The sequence below is a fragment of the Narcine bancroftii genome, chromosome 12 (assembly GCF_036971445.1).
Source record: "Narcine bancroftii isolate sNarBan1 chromosome 12, sNarBan1.hap1, whole genome shotgun sequence".
Taxonomy (NCBI): Eukaryota; Metazoa; Chordata; class Chondrichthyes; order Torpediniformes; family Narcinidae; genus Narcine; species Narcine bancroftii.
In genome coordinates, this window is record NC_091480.1 from 90,307,422 (window position 1) to 90,330,637 (window position 23,216).

At 38.6% G+C, this 23,216-nt stretch overlaps 1 protein-coding gene across 1 annotated transcript; it reads left to right on the plus strand.

The window, feature by feature from the left end:
• The first annotated feature begins 1,215 nt into the window (after positions 1-1,215).
• psmc5 (proteasome 26S subunit, ATPase 5) lies at positions 1,216-22,680 on the plus strand. Its single transcript, XM_069904694.1, has 12 exons — positions 1,216-1,301; positions 3,503-3,574; positions 5,512-5,581; positions 7,080-7,177; positions 10,296-10,352; positions 11,447-11,677; positions 16,561-16,687; positions 18,560-18,750; positions 19,114-19,212; positions 20,651-20,761; positions 21,491-21,577; positions 22,546-22,680. The coding sequence occupies exons 1-12, from the start codon at positions 1,296-1,298 to the stop codon at positions 22,597-22,599; spliced, it is 1,203 nt and encodes a 400-aa protein (XP_069760795.1). The 5' UTR covers positions 1,216-1,295; the 3' UTR covers positions 22,600-22,680.
• Positions 22,681-23,216: the final 536 nt, after the last annotated feature.

Here is a 23,216-nt window from a genome sequence, read left to right on the forward strand (position 1 = left end):
TTGTCCGAAAGGGCCTGTCACTGTGCTGTAACCCTGCACTAGGGGATCAGCTATAATTCATTCGGTGTGTAATGCACTAGAGGTGATTAGAGAGCTTAGAGTAAAGGAACTATTAGGGGGCAGTGATCACAATACGATCAGATTTAGCAAGGAGAAACAAATGTCAGATGTGTCGGTATTTCAGTGGAGTAAAGGGAATTACAGTGGCATGAGAAAGGAACTGGCCAAAGTAGATTGGAAGGGGGCACGAGTAGGGAAGACGGCAGAGCAGCGAGGAATGGAGGAAATATTCAAATGGAAGAATGTCATAACTGTGGGTGACAAGGGAACTCAAAGCCAACACAAAAGCAAAAGAAAGAGCATACAACAAAGCAAAGATAAATGGGAAGTTTTAAAAAAAACTTGCCAGAAGGTAACACCAAAAAAACTCACAAATAGGGAAAAGGTGAAGTATGAAAGAAGGTTAGCAAATACTATCAAAGTAGATACCAGAAGCTGCTTCGTAGATAAAGAGTAAGAGAGGTGAGAGTAGATATTGGACCACTAGAAAATGATGCTGGAGAAATAATAATGGGAGACAAGGAGATGGCAGAAGAACTAAGTGCGTTATTTTGCTTTCCACTGTGGAAAGCATTAGCAGTGTGCCAGATGTGGAAGGGTAACAGGGAGATGGTGCTCAGAAAACTGAATGGTCTAAGGGTGAATAAGTCTCACGGACCAGATGGATTGTGAAAGAAGTAGTGATGGAGATTGTTCAGGTATTGGAAATGATTGCACCCTCAAGTTCTGAAATGAGCCATTGGTAATGATCTTTCAGGAATCAACATATTGTGGGACGGACCTGGAAGAATGGAATATCACAAATAGAAGGGAAATTATAGTCTGGTTAGCTTGACGTCAGTGGTAGGGAAGCTGTTGGAGTCGATTGTCAGGGATAAGGTTATGGAGTACTTGGAGACACATGACAGGATAGGCAGGTATTTAGTTGTAGCCACAGCTATTTTGATTTGTACAGCACCTTTTAACACTGAAAAATATCTCTGAAAGCTCCACAAAGGCATTGAGTACTGTCTGAGCTGAATCCTTCATATCACGCAATTATGTCCTCTGCATTCAATCGTAAAGCTGACGTATGCATGTTGTGGTTATCTTTCTCTAATAACATTAGTGTAATGGTGAAAGCTAGTAACCAATTTTTCCCTTTGTAATTTCCAGATATTATTTTGCTTACTCAACAAGTCGGTAATTGCGTAGAAAATTATTTTCCTGGCTATTAGTCATCAATCTCCAGCACAATGAGGGTAAGCTTTAGTCTATAAACATTTGTTATTATTTAATTCTATAACAGTTAAATACGAAAACTTGCTGCAGTTCAGCATTGTGGTTTCACTCTTTACTTTTCAAAATTGGAATTGCCCATTAATATACTTTTAAAATTTAAATTAAATTTGAACATACAGCACGGTAACAGGCCATTTTTGGCCCATTAGTCTGTGCTGCCCAGTTTGCACCCCCCACCGTGTTGTCCTTTGTCCAATTCATCATTCCCAGAATATGCCTTTTAACTGTTGCACAGGAATGAGCCAACGTCACGCATAGCAAAAGAGTTAATCATTGAACTTGGATACCCTGTTGATGTGCTGTTTTCATATTAATTTGGTAAGACCAAGGATGGAATAAATTTGGTGACAGTTGCAATTTGTGGACATTACAATTGCAACACATGGCTGAATTTGATGGCAGGAAGCTAGTGCTGCAGTGATATTTTTTCTTTCTTTGGCTTGGCTTCGCGGACGAAGATTTATGGAGGGTGTAAAAGTCCACGTCAGCTGCAGGCTCGTTTGTGGCTGACAAAACCGATGCGGGACAGGCAGACACGGTTGCAGTGGCTGCAGGGGAAAATTGGTGGGTTGGGGTTGGGTGTTGGGTTTTTCCTCCTTTGCCTTTTGTCAGTGAGGTGGGCTCTGCGGTCTTCTTCAAAGGAGGTTGCTGCCCGCCAAACTGTGAAGCGCCAAGATGCACGGTTTGAGGCGAGATCAGCCCACTGGCGGTGGTCAATGGGGCAGGCACCAAGAGATTTCTTTAGGCAGTCCTTGTACCTTTTCTTTGGTGCACCTCTGTCACGGTGGCCAGTGGAGAGCTCGCCATATAACACGATCTCGGGAAGGCGATGGTCCTCCATTCTGGAGACGTGACCCACCCAGCGCAGCTGGATCTTCAGCAGCGTGGACTCGATGCTGTCGACCTCTGCCATCTCGAGTACTTCGACGTTAGGGATGAAAGCGCTCCAATGGATGTTGAGGATGGAGCGGAGACAACGCTGGTGGAAGCGTTCTAGGAGCCGTAGGTGATGCCGGTAGAGGACCCATGATTCGGAGCCGAACAGGAGTGTGGGTATGACAACAGCTCTGTATACGCTTATCTTTGTGAGGTTTTTCAGTTGGTTGTTTTTCCAGACTCTTTTGTGTAGTCTTCCAAAGGCGCTATTTGCCTTGGCGAGTCTGTTGTCTATCTCATTGTCGATCCTTGCATCTGATGAAATGGTACAGCCGAGATAGGTAAACTGGTTGACCGTTTTGAGTTTTGTGTGCCCGATGGAGATGTGGGGGGGCTGGTAGTCATGGTGGGGAGCTGGCTGATGGAGGACCTCAGTTTTCTTCAGGCTGACTTCCAGGCCAAACACTTTGGCAGTTTCCGCAAAGCAGGACGTCAAGCGCTGAAGAGCTGAATGTTAGATATTTGCAGATCTGTAACTATATTTCTATTAGAGTTGATATTACTTTTAAGAATATATTTTGGAATGCAGGCAGTATCTTAATGGTCCCTTTCCAGATTTAAAAAAAAAGACTTGATTTTTGAATGCTTTACTTTCTGATTTGGAACAGCTCAGGCTGATTAAGCCCAGATATGAAATTTGAATGAAGATGTTTAAGATAAATAAGGAGGATACAAGGGACTTAAACTGGAAAGTCTGCATATCCTGGGTCAAGTGCAGTGCACAAATGTGCTGGGGAAACTTAGCAGGCCACGCAGCACTCTCACCTGTCCGAAGGAGCCAGGCCCGAAATGCTAGTTACCATTTACTTCCTTTAGATGTTGTGTGATTTGCTGAATTTCTCCCAAGACATTTTTGTATTGCACAGAGGTGAAAGAGTACGGTCAAAGAAGCCTGTTTATTTTTCAATCAAGCAATTGCTACTATTTAGCAGTGCCAGGGACCTGGGTTCGAAACTGGTGCTGTCTGTAAGAAGTTTGTACCTCCTCTCCTGTGTGGGTTTCTTTTGGTTTTCTCTCATGCTCCAAATATGTAAAGGGTTGGGAGGTTAATTAGGTGTATTTGGGCAGTGCGGACTCATGAGCTGGAAGGGCCTGTTACTGTAATGTATGTTTAAAAGAAAGAAAGTCATCAGGACCACTATGAGCAACTTCAGAGACTTTTCTTGCTGTTGCATCTTTTTAGTCTCTAAAGTATTTGTTAATTTTGTATGTACTTTTATTTTAGATGGACGTGGAAGAGGGAAAGGGAGGGACAGGTCTCCGCCAATATTATCTATCAAAAATAGAAGAACTTCAGGTGGGTGATTCACCCTACACAACCAAATGTCTGAATTCTGAAGAGAGGAGTTGCTTAAAATTTGTAAAATCCAAGATGAACAAATTGGCTTGTACATATTTTTTACTTGAAATAATTGAGGTGCAGAATGTAAACTATGTGAAAGTTGATCCCATGGAATAGGTGAACACCCCCTTTTTGGCCCAAACATTGCGTTTTCCGTATATTATGTAAAAGTCACCCCCCTATTTTTTGGCCCTGACCATCCGAGCTCCCGATGCCCTGAGTGCAAGCCACCTTCTTGCTGTCTGCCCACTGGTGCTTCCAATGCCTTGTCCACTTGCCTATCTAAGCTCCTGACTCCCCGAGCATGGACGCTCAGCCTGGCCACCCGTCCACTGGAGCTCACGATGCCCTATCTGCCTGCCCGTCTGAACTTCCGACCGTGGACCTTCGCCCTGGCCGCTCCCCACTGGAGCACCTGATGCCCTGGCCACAGACTCTCCTAGGCCCCTGCTGCCCACCCACACTCCCTGGTCCATCACCTGGTCCTGGCCATCTGAGCTCCAGGCGCCTTGAATGGCGCATGTCCTTGCGCAGTCAAAAGTAGGACCCGTGTAAAAGTTGACCCTCCCTCAAAAAATTGGTCCAAAAAATTTGATTATTACATGAGCATATACAGTAGTTTTGCTCCAATAGTATATCACATTAAAATTTCTTTTACTTTTTGATACTGACCTTTGTAACATTTATGTCACTATTTCCCACTGAGAACCAGAGAGGTAAAATATGTACAAATTTGGTTACTGTGTCAGTCATTAAAACGAGTAGGATCGGTGCTCAGCAACGATGCACTTTCCACCACTAATTCTAGTAATTAGTTGCTAACCAAATGATGAATCCACAGTGAAATTTACAAATCACTTACTGTTTATCTTGTTTATACATTGGATTCTTTATTAAGACAAAATTTCCATGAAAATAATTTCCTTAATGATGAAAATTATTTGCAATGGTTTAAACAATATTTTTGATACTGTTGATCACAGCTCATGAACATGTTTACTGGCATCCAGTTTAGCATGTAAACAGTACTTTTTTCAAAGAAATACAATAGAAGCCTGAAAATCTGGATTGTTTGGGAGTTGGATCGGTCCGGGCTTTTGGAATTTCCAGATTTTTGGACAGTACTTTTAAAATTTAAATTCAAGGAGGAATAAAGAGATGAACAGATAAATTTTGATAATTTATGACACAACATGCGTCATTTATCAAAACGAGCAGTTTTAATAAAAAAATAAAGTGGTCGTTTGCAGGCCTGGATTAATAATCCATTAAGCAAAATAAGCATGTGTTTGGAGCACCAAAGGAAAGGGGCATCACAGTTTTTTTTCTATTGCCTGATTTACCATGGTGCAGCTGAACTAAGGCCCCACAAAAAGGGAGCCCCCACAATAAATAAAAAAAAAAGGTAATATTTAATATAGCAGTGGTATCTGGCCTGGGAGAAAACTGAATTTTTAATCTATTTCGCATTCAGCACTTACTGAATCTTAATGTTTTGTCAGGTGGACAATGGAAGGGTCGAGGGGGAACCATTGTTGGGCTCTTGTTAGGGCAATAGTGTGGCCTTATTCCTGTCCTGGTTGCTTGTTGCTGCTGTGTACCTGTGGCGATTCTCAAGCATGCACGCACACCAAAGCCCACTAAATTTAAATTTTGAGAGTTTTCAAAAAGTTTGGATTCTCAGATGGTCTGGATTTCTGGCATCTGGACTTTTGGACTCCTTGACGAAATGATCAGACCCAAAACGTTGGTTACATATCTTTGCTACAAAAAGAGCGCTGTGTGGCCTGAATTTCTCCAGCACTTTTGTACATGTCTGCAGACTTGTTTAACAACACAATTTTTAAAAATATTCTTTCTCTCTCTCTCTCTCTCTCTCTCTTCATTCAAAGCTCATAGTTAATGATAAGAGTCAGAATCTCCGACGTCTGCAAGCTCAAAGAAATGAACTTAATGCAAAAGGTAATTAAGATTGCTTTAGGACACTGCTTTGTGGTATTATTTTGGTCTCTTGCGCTTACGTTCAGCTCTCTCTCTCTCATGGACATTACAATTGCAACACATGACTGAATTTGATGGCAGGAAGCTAGTGCTGTAGTGATATAAATGTTAGATATTTGCAGATCTGTAACTATATTTCTATTAGAGTTGATATTACTTTTAAGAATATATTTTGGATGCAGGCAGTATCTTAATGGTCCCTTTACAGATTTAAAAAAAATTTAAGGATTATTTGGCAATGGTGCAGAAGAATTTCTGAATTTGAACCAAATACAGCAAGGTACAGCTTGTGCTAGGGACACCAACTGTTTATGAGTGGTTAAATGCAGTTGAAGTCCACATGGTATTGCTCATCTATTGGCCACTTTCCCATGGATTTTTATTCCCTTTCAAATCCACCTACTCATTTCTCTTTTGCATTGCAGGTTGTGTAAAGAAATGTAGGGAAGGTTGTGGACTTTGATCAGTTAATTTTAGTTATTATTGCGAGTTTGGTTTCGGCCCTCTATTTTGTTATGAAGCAGGAATCGTTTATTTCTGCATCGAGTAAACAACAGTGTCAACAGTAGAATCTGTTTTCTGTGCTATAATTATTCAGCAACTTTCACATGTAAGACGTTCATGCTAAAATACCAAACTTATGGTATATTTTGATGTATAAGACGACCCCGAAACTCTCAAAAAACACTTAATAAAACCAACCGGGTTGTCTTATACACTCGAAACAAAAACAAGACATTAAATTCTACTCAAAAAACACTCCATGTATATAATGACTCTTGAAGCACCTCCCCACTGCAGCTGCTCCTCAATACCTCCCCACCGCAGCCATAACCCACCCAGACACTTTATAATTGTAGAGCCTGAGGTCCCCGCTCCCGCCCAGGAGCCCGTGCCTCCCAAACTGACACGAAACCGTGGTTCCTGCACCGAGCACACTTGGACAGTGAAGCGACGACTTTGATGCGGACCGCACCACACCTGATGTTGAGCATGGAATCGCCATCACTGACTCTGGCCTGCTGATGCTGAAGGCTTGGACCCAACATCCAGCAAAGGGTTTTTTTTTACTGTTATTATAATCAGTTGCTTGCTTAATTGGGCTGTTGTAACAAAGTTTAGGCTGTTGCTGGGAGGCCCGGACACTAATCTCCAGCATGTTCTTTGCAAAAAATTGGAAGGTTGTCTTGTACACCCGAAAAATGATAAAACCATGAAAATGGGGACCCGCTGATCTGAAGGTAATCTTGCACGCTGAAATATACGGTAGTTGAAGAGACAAACTGGACCACTCAAGCATTTGTGTCACACTCAAAACTGTGCTAAGGTAGCTATGATCTGTATGAATTTAAGATGATCATCCTTCTATTCCAGCTCTTTTTGTTCTGTGAATCTATGAATGGATTTAATCTAAAACATAAACCTCACAATTACTCAATTTTCTAAATGTTTCTTGCAGTACGGATGTTGCGGGAAGAGCTGCAGTTATTGCAGGAGCAGGGATCTTACGTAGGAGAGGTGGTTAGAGCTATGGACAAGAAGAAAGTGCTTGTCAAGGTAATTTTGCAGTGGCTCTTGCAAAAAAAAGGCACCGAGTCCAGATAACAACCTGATAACATGAATGTTGTAAAGGTATATTTCATTAGTGGATTCAATTCTTGTACGGAATATTCTATTTCAGAAAATGTCATGTGTAACGCAGTGTATTAGATCCATGGGACTTGCAATTGTTTGAAAGCTACCCAGTATGTACAGCTGCCGGACAACTTTTTACTGCTCAAATTAAAGTTTAAATTCATATATAAAAAATTTTACATTATTAAATTTACGGATTGTATTGTATCTGTGTGTGTCTTCAATAAAATCAGTCATTAAAGATCTGAAAAGATGAACCTGCATGTTAGATATTTATGCCATTAATTTAAATTGTGCAGTATAAATGTGTGTTGTTCAAAAGATGCTCTGTTAGTGAAAAATGTTGACTGGGCATTTTTTTCTGATCCTGATGCCTTCTTACCCAGGAAAAGACCAAAAAAAACCTCAGTTAGGTAAAATATGGAGAGTGTGAATATCAGTAAATTAGTAGCATATCAGTCGTGATGGGACATGAAAAAAAGTTACATAAAACTAAATTGCAAGAAAGTAGGGAGGTTGTCAGAATTTTGAAACTTTTTTTAATAATATAACTGAAACGTCCAAGATAATCTCATTTTCATAGTCAATGTGAACTTGCATCATTTTGAATGATGTTTCTGTTTTCCTCGTTTCAGTATCTAACCTTAACATTGCTAGAATGTTGTTTGTCCTGGAGCCTACAAAATTTAAACTTGCATGATCCCAGTTTAAAAGACAAAAAGGTGGTGCACCATAATGGGGCAACCTGCAGTTGCAAAGAGACTTTTATCATTGACCGTATCAAACTGGCGCATCTCGACCTGGAATGTCCAGTCACGGTGCCAGCCCCACGATAACGAGGCCAGCCTATTGCCGGTTATTGGGGGGGTGGGTCCATGTGGCGGCTCACCCACATGACCAGTTGGTGGGTCCGCAGCCAGTGGCAACCGGGAGGGCTCTGAGTGCAGGGCAGATCTCTGCCCCGCAAAGTGCAGGGGATGCTTATGTGCACGAGGGATTCAAACTGAACTCTGCTCGCTTCAGTGTGATCATTTCACTCGCTGCATTTCAGTATGACCACAACACTATCAATTAAGTGGTAATTCTGCCGTACCCGCAGGACAAAGGAATGTATGTGATGTCATGTATGTATGTACTCTGACAATAAATCTGAAATCTCATGGATTTTTTTAATGCCAGTTGGGGTTGCCATTGCTTGAATTACACATAATGGGGATTTTACTGTATGTGCTTGACTTTTGTTGCTGAACATCTTTTCTTAAAAATCAAAATTATTCTGGCGCCGACTGCAATGAGTTTGTACATTCTCATGTCTGCATGGGTTTCCTCCCACCCTTCAAAACGTACAAGGGTTATAGGGTGTAATTAGGCAGCACTGGCTCATGAGCCGGAAGGGCCTGTAACTGTGCTGTATGTCTGAATTTAAACCCCATTTATTCCTTAACGTGGTTTCAAATCTTTGCTTGATGCTTGCTGACTTCACTGCCCATTGATTTTGCAGTTGTGACTGAGAGCAATGAGTTGTCATAATAACGGTTGATGTACCTCAGCTTCCTGTGCTCTATTTTATTTTTCCACACTCATTGTGGTGAGCATGTTAGGTAGTGGATATGGAGTCCTTGATGTGAAGATTAGACTTCATAGATACGTTGAACTGTTTGAAGGACTGGTTATTGTTTAATCAAATATTTCAACATTGAAATAACTGGGAATAAGGGTAGGAAATGATGGTGGGATTTTATTGTGTAAATATACTATCAGCATGTGAATCCACTGCAAATGTAACGTGCGCAATCTTTTTTCAATTGCTTACAATATGTAATTGATTATTAAAGATTTGATTTTTCTTTTCATTTTATGTTTTGGAAAGAACACCCATTGTAAACAATGGAGCAATTGCCTGCTGGTTTAAAGTATCCTGATTTTAGTTTACTGGATGTTAGTCCCTTAAGTATGAGTTAAAAGTGGACAATGTTTTAACTTATTCTACTGTCCAATAATAATTTGGTATTCATCCAAGAGCATAAGGGATAAAATGGGAAGAAGAGTGATAGATAACATAACTCTTGAGATTAGAAGATTGCAGCTCGGCAGAGGAATGCAGACATGATGAACAATTTTGAGGCTAGATAAAACTGCTGAAGGCTGCATGACTATTGATAAAGCAACAAGAGAGGGTCAAGACTTTAAGATTTAGAACAGTAGAAGGCATGTCCTATCATAAAGCACTTAATAGGTAGAAATGGGGGTTATGAGTGAAGGGCCTTTTAGATGGGTTGAAGAGCAAGTAGAAATTGGTAAGGAATGGGATTTGAGTGTCATTAGGATGGAATGATGCAGTTTTGGGCAAGTTGGAGTTGAGCGAGGATGAATTCAGAGACTGAACTCTTTGAAGCAGAAAATGTGGAATGAGCCAAGGAAAAAGACGTGATGGTAGGTTGCATATTGAGTTTTTAGCTTTGTTTGGGCACAGAAATTGAAGATTACTTTGTTTATTGTGAGTGAGGAGTGAATTCTGGGATGGAAGGAGAGAAATAATTTTTTTTGTCCTGAGTGAGTTTTAAATTTATTGATTGGGAATTGCAAAAATGCAGTCAGTCCAACACAGGACCAACAAAGTCTTAACCAGTTTGATACATAATAATATCTTCATTCTTAAAGATTGAGAGGCTATGGTGCTGCTTTCATGGTGTGGATGTTGATTTGGGTTTTATCTTTTGCTCTTGATCAAGTGAAGTTGGCTGTTAAATGGCAGTTGAAGGTTAAAGCTTTTGTAAAGGTCGAAGGAGACTTTGGGCCATTGGATTGTCATCTAATGAGTTCATTTTTGGATTGATAAATCCACGAGCTCTTGAGAAGCTTGTGAAAAAGGTCCGATGAGGTTGCTTTAAATGCTTTCACACCTTTTAATCTTTTCATTTTTGGAGGAAAATTGAATGTTTTAAAAAAAATTTAGACCTACAACCAACGGGCCATTTCTCTATCTAATTAAGCTCTTCTTTACATTGATCTTCAGCTTTTGTTTTTCTCTTGTCTTCAGGTGCACCCAGAAGGAAAATTTGTTGTGGATGTTGACAAGAATATTGATATTAATGATGTGAGTTTGATATCATGTCAATAGACTTTTGTCAGTGTACCGATTACTCTTCAGTGTTTGTGAATTAAATGTCAAATCTAAGCATCTGAATGTAATTATTGATTTGAAATGTTCAATCTTTAATGATAATTGAAGACAGTTGGGTTTAGAAGATATTTCAAGGGAATATGATGAATGCTAATAAAGGGCCTATTATTTTGTATAACTCATCAGTTGATTTACTTAAAATATATTAGGGAACCAGTCTTCAAAAAGAGAGAGATGGCTTTTAGCGATTGTGTTCTACGAGACCTATTATTTTTAATTTGCTCGAAGATATGAGAGATGATGTGCATTTCTAAATGTGCAAAAGACTGGATAATATAGATGAACACAGATTTAAGACGTTAGTCAGAGTATGTTTTAAATTATTATGCCTTAAAGTGGTTAATTATATCTCAATGCGATAATCCCATACTAAGAAATGCTTTTATTTTGCTTCTAACTGTGGTTGGAAATTTGAATTTCTTTCATGTTGCTATATCCAAGATAAGATAAAACATGGATAGAGTGCATGTTGGGCTGTGTTAAGTTCTTAGCCATCAAAAAGCATACAAGATGTCTAAGATCTTGTAAAATAAACTGTCGTGGATTTCAACTGATCCTTTGATAGCCTGATATATTCAAAGATTCTTATTCAATTTATTGATTAAACTTGTGTGAAATTCACAATTTCTTTAGTGTTACATATATTTAAATTATTTTGATGCTAAAAGATTTAAGATGTAATCCAACCTCAATGCAACCTGACCTGAATGATCCTGTGCAGCTTTCCAGTGTCATTCATCTTTTATTGTGAAGTGGATGCATTCTTTCGTATGATGGAGTAGACATGAGGCATTCAAGTTTAAGACTAGCTGTCTGTAATACTTTTCTGTAAACATTTAAAGTAGGGAGATAATTTGCTAGCTTTATGAGATTTTCATCTTTTTACTTCACTGCCTGATGGTTTATTATCTTGTTTAGTTCCTTTACCGTTTCATGATTAATATTGTCCAGTTATCAGCTGGAATCTGCATTAATTGTTGGTTGTAACTTCATTTATATGTTTAAAGGTGACTCCTAATTGTCGTGTAGCTTTGAGAAATGACAGCTACACCCTTCACAAAATCCTACCTAACAAAGTGGACCCTCTGGTCTCCCTCATGATGGTTGAGAAAGTTCCAGATTCTACCTACGAGATGATTGGTGGCTTGGACAAACAAATCAAAGAGATCAAAGAAGTTATTGAACTGCCTGTGAAGCATCCTGAACTGTTTGAAGCTCTTGGCATTGCGCAGCCCAAGGCAAGTACACCTTTCCCTTTTCCTTGTGTTATACTTTTCCAAATAAAAACAACCCCTTGTTCAGTGCTCATGGGTTGGTGAAGACACAAGTGATGCCAGAGGACTGAGCCTCTCTCAAGGCTGATGTTGTCAGAGAATCTTAAATTTTAAAAGTCAATGTCACTTTTGTTTTATTGTCAACAGATGACCTGATGTTGGCTGGAAAGTCATTATTACTGGAAAGTACAATTACTACATATAACCGTTTACAGCATGGAAACAGGCCATGTCGGCCCTTCAAGTCTGTACCGGTTCACTTGAACAACTCCACTAGCTCCTCCGCAAACTCCTGAGGAAGTAGAGGCTTTCTTCATGAAGCCATTGGTGTGTTGGTTCCAGGAAAGATCTTCCGAGATAGTGAACAGAATAAAGTACATTTCAATAGGGACATGGTTAGGAAAGATTTAGAGGGAATTGGATCAAATACAGGCAAATGAGAGTAGCTTATGTAGATAAGTTGAGCTGAAGGGCCTGTTTGTGTGCTGTTAAACTCTGACTCTCTAGTCTCTATGTAACAGTTTGAGTTTGTTAGCCATCACGCTTTTAAGTTAGAAACATGTTAATTTGATTTGTACTCGAGTTGAACCAATTATTCAGCTGCTTCTATTCTTGGACACTTGATATTTAACTATTGTGGTAGGACTCAAGAAAAGTGGGTCAACACAAAAATATTAGTGGCATTGGTACAAGTTCAAGTTAAACAATAAGAAAAGGAACAAAAGATTAAATTACTGAGAAATAGTTCCACTTTATTCAGTGGTAAAATAACTTAAATTGGATAGGGGAGGAAAAAGGTAGTGGTCGTTTATTAAAAGCGTTGTGCATTAACGTGGACTGAAGTGCATTTTCTCATCATTGAACAACAGATTGGAAGAAAGAAAACGCATTGTAAAAAAAAACAATGTTGGATAAACTCAGCAGGCCAAGCAGTGTCCTTTATACCGCATCTGCATAACTGTTCTCTCTCCCATATCCCATTCAAAATAAAAGCCAAATGGTTTTATTTCCCAAGCTCAGTGAGCATGGAAAAAGATTTAAATAATATATTTGGTCCAATTTATTTCTACTACAAGTAGTCATGGTACAAAGGGCAGCACACTTAACATAGCGGTTAGCACCATGCTGTTGCAGTACCAGCGATTGGGACCGGGGTTTGAATCCCGCACTGTCTGTAAGGAGTTTGTACGTTCTCCCCGTGTCTGCATACATTTTCTCTGAGGACCCTGGTTTCCTCCCACTGTTCAAAACATACTGGGTGATGTTGGTTAATTGGGTTGAATGTGCTGCATGTCAAAATTAAATTAAAACAATTAAATTAAAGCATGGCTCTTTAATATTTCATGCTTTGTCAATTGTGTGACAAACAAAAAGTGCATTTTATCAATACTTCGTTTAGCAGGTGGTAGTGGGAGTTTTTGTTTGGTACCCCATGCTACTGAATCTTATTTCTATCTTAAAAGTCTTCCACTTTGATTTGTTGAATAAATTTTCAATTAACAAGGTAATGGTTAAATACAACTTTCCTCCCTTCCTTCCTTCCCTGTCAACATTGCTGTTTGAGGCTGTAGTGCCTGATGCTGATGGCATTTGTTGATGGGTTCCACTTTTACAGTTGCACAGCATTCAACTTCTCAGTTGACTACTATATCCTGTTCACTTAGAGTTAGTCTCTGTTGACTACTGTATCCTGTTCACTTAGAGTTAGTCTCTGTTGACTACTGTATCCTGTTCACTTAGAGTTAGTCTCTGTTGACTACTGTATCCTGTTCACTTAGAGTTAGTCTCTGTTGACTACTGTATCCTGTTCACTTAGTTAGTCCCTGTTGACTACTGTATCCTGTTCACTTAAAGTTAATTAACCTTATTGCTTTGGGAATTTTATATTGGCCAATTGTATAAGAAGGGAAAAATGAAAAATTTAGTTCTGAAATATTATGATTAATATTTCTATTTAATATTTAATGATTAATATTTCTTTAATTTCTTAGTTAATACCTTTCAGAATTAATACCTTTCAGTCATTTTTCTTTTATGAACTGTAAATCTTTGAAAAATGTTCCTGTTCACTGAAGATAATCAAGTCTCTAAACATCTTTTCTGAAATGCCAGATTGTAGAACATCAATTTTAAAATGTGCTACTTGTTTTTACTGAGTTCTAATCAGTAATCGGCTGTGAAGCAACTTAGATTTTTACTGTAGAAGAAATCCAGCTGGTGTTAAAATATTGGCTGACAACAGATCTGAATAACATCCAAGTACTTGATGTACAATTTCACTGTGATGTTTATGGAAATGTTCAGCTCTTACTATGCAGTCATGTCTGCTATTTCATCCATTTTTATTTAAAAGACTTGAAAATAAACATCAAACCAAGCTTTCCCAAAAAGTGTTTCCTTAACAAAAGTATTTTTAGAAACTTGCTATTCCATTAAAGTATCCCTTGAATGCCAGAGTACATCAAGGAGATCTGTGGGGGACTGAAACATTATAAGTCAGTCAAAAGCAGTTTTATTTGTATATTTTACAAAGTGCCATGTTTTTAAAGCGGAATAAACTGATTTGATGGAGATAGAGCCAAAAGCTACTTGTGTTTGCAGTTTTAGAACTAGCAGTCCAGTCCCAAATGGGCGACAAAGTAAATTGTTGGCAAGACAGAATTTAAACTTGGTTTGAAGATTAATTTACGATCTTTTCAGTAGAATGCTATTGTAAACAGTCTTGTTACTCCAGGTTCTGTATAATGCTTTTCAGATTGTTTATTTATTGCATTTATTTTCCTAGTCCAAGGTTATCCATTTTCACTGTCTTCTTGGGTTCCTTTATGAATAAATAGTGAATTTTTTTAAAAAAAAGTGTAGATTTAATTTAAGCCTTCATCATTCTTGTTGGGGGATGCATTCTCTTGCCAGAGACATTGAATTTGAACCAATGTTCTGGCCTGAATTTTCACCTTTACGCCTCCCCCCCATATATTAGGCTGGATGTGCAAGATCCACTTCCTTGGACCTATGGGCTGTGAAGAAGCCCGGTCTCTGAAACATCCTTTCCTTCCTTCCCCCACCACTCCACCCCCCCCCCCCCACCCCCCCAACTTTTGACTGCTAGTAAAATTAGGGATATATTTTAACTGATTTTAATAGTTTTTAAATGTCAGTGATTTTTATTTTACAGCGAAGGATCCTTGTTTAGCCAACCTGTGACATCACATGTTGATACACTGCTGTATATCATTATGACTTTTAAAAGTTTTAGTCCTTGCAATAGGCTCTGTTTCTTGTGTCTGAAAGATATCTCTCCAGTTTGGAAATTTTAGTAAATTGTGAATTGACAGTTCCCAGCTTTTAAAAATCAGCGCGAACTGGCTAACAGAAATTCATTGTTAACAACGCCTTAATGCGTAATTCTCTGCTTCCTGTGTATGAATGCTGTGGGCTCAACGGCTTAGACTAAAGCTTTGACTAACGTGGATGTACTTTTATATGTGGTACTGGTGGTCACTGCAGCAGACCTGTAGTTTGAGCTGCTTCGAGCAAATGATATTAAATTTAAATTTTAAAAAAATTAGTGGTAATAGACCCTTTCAGACCACAAGCTGTGCCACTTAATTACACCCAATTCAGATTTCAGATTTATTGCCGGAGTATATACATGACATCACACAACCGAGATTCTTTTTCCTGAGGGCATGGTAGATTTACCACTAATTGGTAGTGCAAAAAAATACTATACACAGTGTATACAAGTAAACAAGAACTGTAATACAGAGAGAATTTAAAAAAAATCAATAAAGTGAGAGTCCTTAAGTGAGTCCCTGATTGAGTTTGTGGTTGAGGAGTCTGATGGTGGAGGGGGAGCAGTTGTTCCTGAACCTGGTGAATCTTGTGGCACCGACACCTCTTTCCTGATGGCAGCAGCGAGAACAGAGTGTGTGGTGGTGGTGTAGGTCTTTGATGATTGCTGCTGCTCTCTGATGGCAGCATTCCCTGTAGTGGGAAGGGTTTTGCCTGAGATGTCCTGGGCTTCACACTCAGGGATATTGGTGTTCACATTCCAGACCGTGATGCAGCCGGTCAGCCCATTTTGCACCACACCTCTGTAGAAATTTGCCAGGGTTTCTGGTTGCATACCAAACCTCTGCAAACTCCTGAGGAAGTAGAGTACTTTCTTCACAATTGACTTACAACCCCCGGTGCGTTTTTTATTTTAAAGGGCGGGAGGAAACAGGAGAACCCAGAGGAACCCCACACAGATACGGGGAAAATGTACAAACTCCTTACAGACAGTGCAGCATTCGAACCCTGGTCCTGATCGCTGGCGCTGTAACAGTGTTGTGGTAACTGCTATCCTAACTGTGCCACCCCCCTATTGGTCCAGAGTTAATCACCCTATATCCAGACACCGAAAAAAATATTGCCAGCAAGGACAGTTTTCCATCATACAGCTCTTTTTTCCATTTATTTGGCTCTGACCTTGTAGAGTAATTAATTAATTGCACTGTTTTTGTGTGTGAATCTTGACAGTATGTGTGCACAAACCATTACTTTTTTGTAATGCAGGATGTTCTATACATTATTGAATCAGCCATATTTTTATGAAATAGGGGAACAGGCTGGTGGATCTGCATGGCCTATTTCTGCTTCTAATTTGTATAGTATTAGGCAAGTTTTACTGATGTCATTAAATGGTTTATTTTATGTATAAATAAAAATAGCTTTCATAAGGATAAATTCTATGAATTAAGCAGAATGCAGTTATTGCATTTCTAGATCAAGGCAAAATTTTAAAGTTTGCATTTTTTTCAATTGAGAGTCTTGATAACATCAGTGCACTTAATTCATTGTAGGGCGTGCTGCTGTATGGACCTCCAGGTACAGGGAAGACGCTGCTAGCAAGAGCAGTGGCTCATCATACTGACTGCACTTTCATCCGCGTTTCTGGGTCTGAACTTGTGCAGAAATTCATTGGCGAGGGTTTGTGCTTGATGAATCTGTTTAATGTTTCTTTTGAAAGAAAGACGACATTTTCAATCATATAACAAGCTCCATAATATGCTACAGTGCCACATACACTTTAAATCCACGAGACATGAAACTGTTTGAAATTCACAACCTTTTGACTCCAAGTGACAGCAGTTTGAACTTGAGCCAGGCAAAATGAATTATACTGAATATATTACATGTTCTTTTTCCCATTTCACTCTCTCTCTGCATTTTTTTCCCAGTTACTTTCTTGTGATATCAGGGTAAGGGTATTGACAGCCTTTCACATTATCTATTGTGACTGTTTCCCTTTATAATCGCTTAGGCAGCACGCAGATGGCATTGTTTGACTCGTTAAAATGAACAGACCATTCTAAAGTAGTACAGAGATTTTCACTGTTTAGTATAACTATTAAAACAGTTAATAAAATGGACAATAAAATATTAATATGCTAATACTTTCAAAAGAACGGACTATTCATTTTAACGAGTCAGGCAATGATGTCTGCATGCTGCCAAGTGATTATAAAGGGAAATGTCGTAATATTTTGGTCAAATAAATTAGCTGGACTATCTACATTTTGCCTTGGTTCTGAACAGTACAAAAGCAAATTCAAACTAAACTTGTTTATATTAAATGCAGAAAAAGACCTTGGCTAAAAACTGTTACTATGGAGATGTACTCATGGAATTCAAAAACATTTCTAGCTGCTTGCAATTCATTTTAACCCTTATATTATCATCGTTCATATCCTACAGTAAGGATATCCAGACACAGAAAAAAATATTACCAGCAAGGATAGTTTTCCATCATACAGCTCTTTTTTTCCATTTATTTGGCTCTGACCTTGTAGTAATTAATTAATTGCACTTTTTTTGTGTGTGAATCTTGACAGTATGTGTGCACAAACCATTTGCATGGCATCTAAATCAGATTTCAGTCCTTAATCAATAGTCTTTTTCTAATAGGGGACCTAAATGACAATGTAAGAATCAAGTTTATTTGGCACTCTTTTGAATTCACTGCACACACTGCATTCATGGCAGAGTATAGAGGCTAGTTTTAATAAAGTCACTACGAAATTGAGATATTGTGAAAAATTGGTCTTTTATATAAATAAGGTAATTTTCTTACCTACCTTAAATCAATTGTATAGAAGCCCAATTTCATCTGCTCTCTGCAATAAGTGGGTTATTTGTGCCTGTCCAAATATGTATTTAACAGTGATGCAAAAGAAACTGTTAGATGTATGTTTTTATTTTGAAAACTTGTTATCCATACATCAGTATTTTGGTTAGAATTTAAAAAAATATATTAGTTAGTAGTAGGAGTCCTAATCTTTATTGCTGAAGCTACTGTTGCAGCTTATCATCGAGACCTCTAAATATATTGATATTGAAGATTTTTGCTTGAGTGACTTGCTACAGCAACAAATATCTGGGACGAATTTACAAATATTGACATGTCTCCAGCAATATTTATCCAAGGAAGCACTTCAATCGCTGCAGGGTATACCACTATTCAACAGTAGAGGTTGCATGCTAGCTAAATTAACATTTTGAAAAGAAATGGTGTTTGGGACCTTGTTTATTAATCTGAGTTGTTCTGTGCCTTTGTTACTCAGTTATCTTCTGAGGTATTTCAAAAGTAATTGCCTTTAATCTGATTGGCAGACACTTCAGGCCTTCGAAGAATACTTTGACCGTTTGCATTGTGCCTTGGAAAGCCTTAAAGTTATGAATGGCACTACATAAACACTTGTTTTTCTCTTTATTTCATTTTTCCAGAAATATAATTACCATATGCATAATTACAATTCTTGACTTGATAAAACATTTTTGCATTATGTATTACTTTTCTAGGTGCTCGTATGGTACGCGAGCTGTTTGTGATGGCTAGGGAGCATGCTCCATCTATTATTTTCATGGATGAAATTGACTCTATTGGTTCATCACGGTTGGAAGGTGGTTCTGGTGGTGACAGTGAAGTGCAGCGCACAATGTTGGAACTTCTAAACCAACTGGATGGTTTTGAAGCCACTAAGAATATTAAGGTACTGTTTAATCTTGTCAAATGTTGTTGCTGCAAGATAATGTGAAAGAAGCAAAATTCTGAGGTAAGTGTTTTTTCCTCTGTGCATCAAGTCATTAACACACACTCCTCTGTGCATCAGGGCTTGTTTGGCTAAGTGGAGAGAAGTGCTTTTCTTTGTATGTCAGTCAAACAGTTATTGCTGCTGGCAACGTCTTGAAGACGATCGACTGAACACGGTGCTAGTGGAATTAATATGTGGTTGGTTGTTATGCGGAACACAGACAAAAATAATCTTTGTTTCGATTCTGAACAGAATTTAAACTGTTCCTTCTGTCAACCAATGATTAAAGAATGAATGATTCTATTTCCACATTCGACCCAGGTAATCATGGCAACCAACAGAATTGATATCCTGGATCCTGCGCTGTTGCGACCAGGACGAATTGACAGGAAAATAGAGTTTCCTCCTCCAAATGAAGAGGTAAGTAGGAAACTGTACCATGTGGTTGGAAGATTTGTTTTGAATTATAGACTTCCACTATCAAGTTCATTATCCTCATCTGTTTGCACAATTACAACCGGACAAAACAGCACTCTTTGGCCCTCAGTGTAAAACATGCAAAGACATATGTAGAAATAGCACGCATGTTTGCAAGTGATTTATAGGTAGTGCATCTATAAAAATAAATATCATTAAATCATTAGTAGTGTTTCAGATGGATTGTTTGAGCAGTTCATGTTGTTCAACATTCTCACTGCCTGTGGGAAGATGTTTTTCAGCCTGGCGGTTCTGACTCTGATATTCCTGTATCTCTTACCCGATAGGAGTAGCTGGAAGATGACTTGTCCGGGGTGGTAGGGATGAGAGCCCACTTCAAACAACGATCCTGGCAGATCATGTTGATTGGTGGGGGAAGAGGGGAGGGAGATCCCAGTAGAACTCTCTGCCATTAAATTTATCAGCATTTAATCATAAAATTGTATTCTTTGGAAACACTGGTGGGGTGAAGGAGGAAGCAGTTTCTGGAATCTGATGAGTAAGGGAAGTTGAGTCAGGTAAAGGAGGGATGCTGGGCAGGTAGAACCAATTGGGGGAAGGGACAGAAGACCTGATGGTTGAATGTATGAATGGTAGGGGGAACTAGGAAGGGGAGAAGATTCTATAGATGTTTTTCATCTGTATACTTTAGACCCGTTCTGCACATCAGCCAGTATCTGTGGAAAGTAAATCAAATGAATGTTTCTGGTCAAAAGCCCTTCATCAGAATTAAGACTGACTTGAAAATTATTCTCTTTTCCAGATACTGTCTGACCTGCTCAGGAATTCTTGAATTTTAGTTTTTTTAAAATTCCATTATTTATAGCCTCTGCAGTTTAAAAAAAAATCATTTACAGTTCGAAGATGCATTCTGGTACCACATTTTGCTTCTGACAATAGGAGCTGGAGTAGACCCTTCGGCCCGTCCCGCCATTTTACAGATCATGGCTGATCACTACCATCAGTACCCCTTTTCCAGCCTTATCCCCATAACCCTTAACTCCTTTGCCCACTGGTTTGATTTTGAGCTGACAAAATGTAATGATGAATTTAATAACTGAAAAACGGAGACTTGTCTGTTCATGGAAGCCCTGTGGATTTTTTTTCCCCGCATTATTTAATCGAAGGCGCTGCTGTTACTTAAATACAATTACAAATGGGGAAAAAATGTCCTGATCAGTTCATCATAACCCTTTCAATCACGACAACTTCTGTGGAATTTCATTTCGAAAAAAGCCAATGTTGCACAATCAGTTCCAAAGCATTGCATGTTGAATTCAACAGATTTCCTCATTAAAAGAATCTGAACAGGGATGTATTTTAAGAGAACTTTGCTTCAACTGCTTTTTAGTTAAGTTTGTTTTTTTTCTTCCCTCTCCAGGCTCGACTGGACATTCTGAAGATTCATTCTCGAAAGATGAACTTAACACGAGGCATAAATTTGCGCAAGATTGCTGAACTAATGCCAGGGGCATCTGGTGCAGAAGTCAAGGTCAGAAACTATAGTAGCATCTATTTCTTCTTCTAGTTGTTCCCCCTCCTCCACTTTAAAATGCACCTGTATGAGTGAAGCCATATCTATATAACAATAGTTTTTCTAAGCAATTAAATCTGCTTTGGTGGGAGATATTTGGTTGCTTTAATACATCTGTTGTTCCAAACATCAGCACTCCCTTTTAATGCTTTTCAACTTTCTGATCCATTATTAATATAGAATTGTAAAAATAATGTATGGCACAGTGCAGAGCCATTAAACATGTGGTCAAAAATCTGTTTCAAACTATTATCCCATCTAAATCTGTAGCCTCTAGGCTAAGGCACATTAAACATTTGGCTAGGTTTTTTAAATATGGGGATTTCCACCTCTAACTCCCTGCTAGGCAACAAGTTCCAAATCTGCACTGCCTCCCTTGGAGAAAACATCATCCTTTATGGGCCTTGTCAACTTAATCTCACTTCAGCCAACCCGCTGCTGATCCAATCTCTTCATGCAAGTAAAATTCTTCTCGTAAATATAGTGTCTAGAACTATTTCTTTCACGTGACCCGCGAAAGGGGGTATCCCATAAGTTGCCTAATTTGTAGTGCCAAGCTCAGGCCTCGAAAAATGCCTGTATCGATTTGGTTAATATTTGGTTTTTTTTTTAAAAGACATTTCTGGGAAAAAAAAAACATGCATTAAGATTTTTGTGATTAATTGCTCACCGACTTTAATTTTCCAGGGTGTATGCACAGAAGCTGGCATGTATGCCTTGAGAGAAAGGAGAGTTCATGTTACACAAGAAGACTTTGAAATGGCAGTGGCAAAGGTAAGATGCTGTAAAGATTGTAGCAATCCAATGTCATGGAGAACTCTGTAATTTGCTTTATCAATGATTCATTGCATATTTGATTCTCTTATGAAATCCATCTATCACAAAAAAAAAACTTGAGATGCAAGATGTGATGTGTGGGATAGAATATTGGTGTGGTGGCAACCTGCTGTGGATGACAGTCAGGGGAAATAGAAACTACAAAAAGAATAGTTTATTGCAGCCAAATTGTACAGGAGACCAAAGCTAATCCTACAGTCACATCTCTCCCAAATAGTTATAATTTTTTCCTTAAAAAGTGATATTTTTTAAAGCTGCAACAAGCCTATCTAGCAGAAACTCCCAATATAAAAAAAATCTCAGCATCTCCTCTCATTTATATGGGTGTTTTCAATTCATCTCTATGCTATGTACCATCCTAATCAGAGATGATTATAATACAGTTAATATTTTAGCATTACTAACAATATCAAACCTTAAATAATTAGGAGTATTTGAGAGATTCTTAGGCACATAGATGAAAGAAAAATAGAGTTACAAGGTAGGAAGATATATAGGCCAGCACAACATCAAGGACCAGTAACTGTGATGTTATCTTCTATGTTAATTAAAATGTCAAATCAGTTTTACCATCAATGTTCCTGCAAGTAAAAAAAGTATTTACATATACAAAATATTGACTAAACAGTAATTTTACAAGCTTAATTATATGATTTAAAAGATGTTAAGGTTCATGCCTCCTATCTAATTATTCAGCATTACTTTATCTCTGAAGACATGAAAGATGATTTTGATTAGTGGTGTGTCCACTTCAACATTCAGAAAAATAGGCCAGCAACCTTGTATCTAATTTCCTTCCTCCCCCCCCCCCCCCAAGCAAGGAACAGTCGTTCTGCTTTCTATGAATTTCCTCTGGGCACTTTTGTTCCAATAACCCTGTTTACTCATGTTATCTTTTATTCCAGGTTATGCAAAAAGACAGCGAAAAGAACATGTCCATCAAAAAGCTCTGGAAGTAATTGCACGCAGTGATGTTCAATGACATGAAACTTTATTTGAAAATGTCATAATTTTGAGCTTCAATAAATGCCATAAAACCACACATTTGTTCATGGTTAATTAATATTCTATTAATAAAACATGTTTTTATCTGTAAGCTCTGTTAAGCATAAATCTCGTAAAAGTTTATTTTGTTAAAATTTCTTGGGTCAGCAAATGGAGTTTATTTGACCAAAACACAGTAAAATTGGCCAATCCAGGATGGAACGGTCTTGCAAACAGAAAATAACACGTTACCTGGATGATGTAGAACTTTCTGCACATGGTTATAGAATGATACTCCGAAGAGTATCAATCTGAGTAGAGTCAGCGATAACAAAGCCTGGAGGTACAGGTACACGGTTCATAAAAATGGCAACACAATCAGACAGGCTTGCCAATGGTTTGGGGCTGGGAAATGTTGGTCATCCTTTACCTCCTAGAAATCTGCATGACTTGCTGAATTTCTCTGGCAGATTTGTGTATTGCATTGAGTGTTGTTACAAGTGTACAAGGTGCAGAATTCTGGTCATCCAGCAGCAGGGAGATAGGAGGCTAGAAAAGGCATAGAAAAGATTCCCCAAGAATGTTTCTGGGA

Bases quoted from the DNA above. Each gene is read 5' to 3' on its own strand.
- psmc5 (XM_069904694.1), top strand. The intron at 10,353-11,446 runs GTGAGTTTGATA...ATATGTTTAAAG, and splicing joins AGAATATTGATATTAATGAT to GTGACTCCTAATTGTCGTGT. The intron at 19,213-20,650 runs GTAAGTAGGAAA...TTCCCTCTCCAG, and splicing joins TTCCTCCTCCAAATGAAGAG to GCTCGACTGGACATTCTGAA.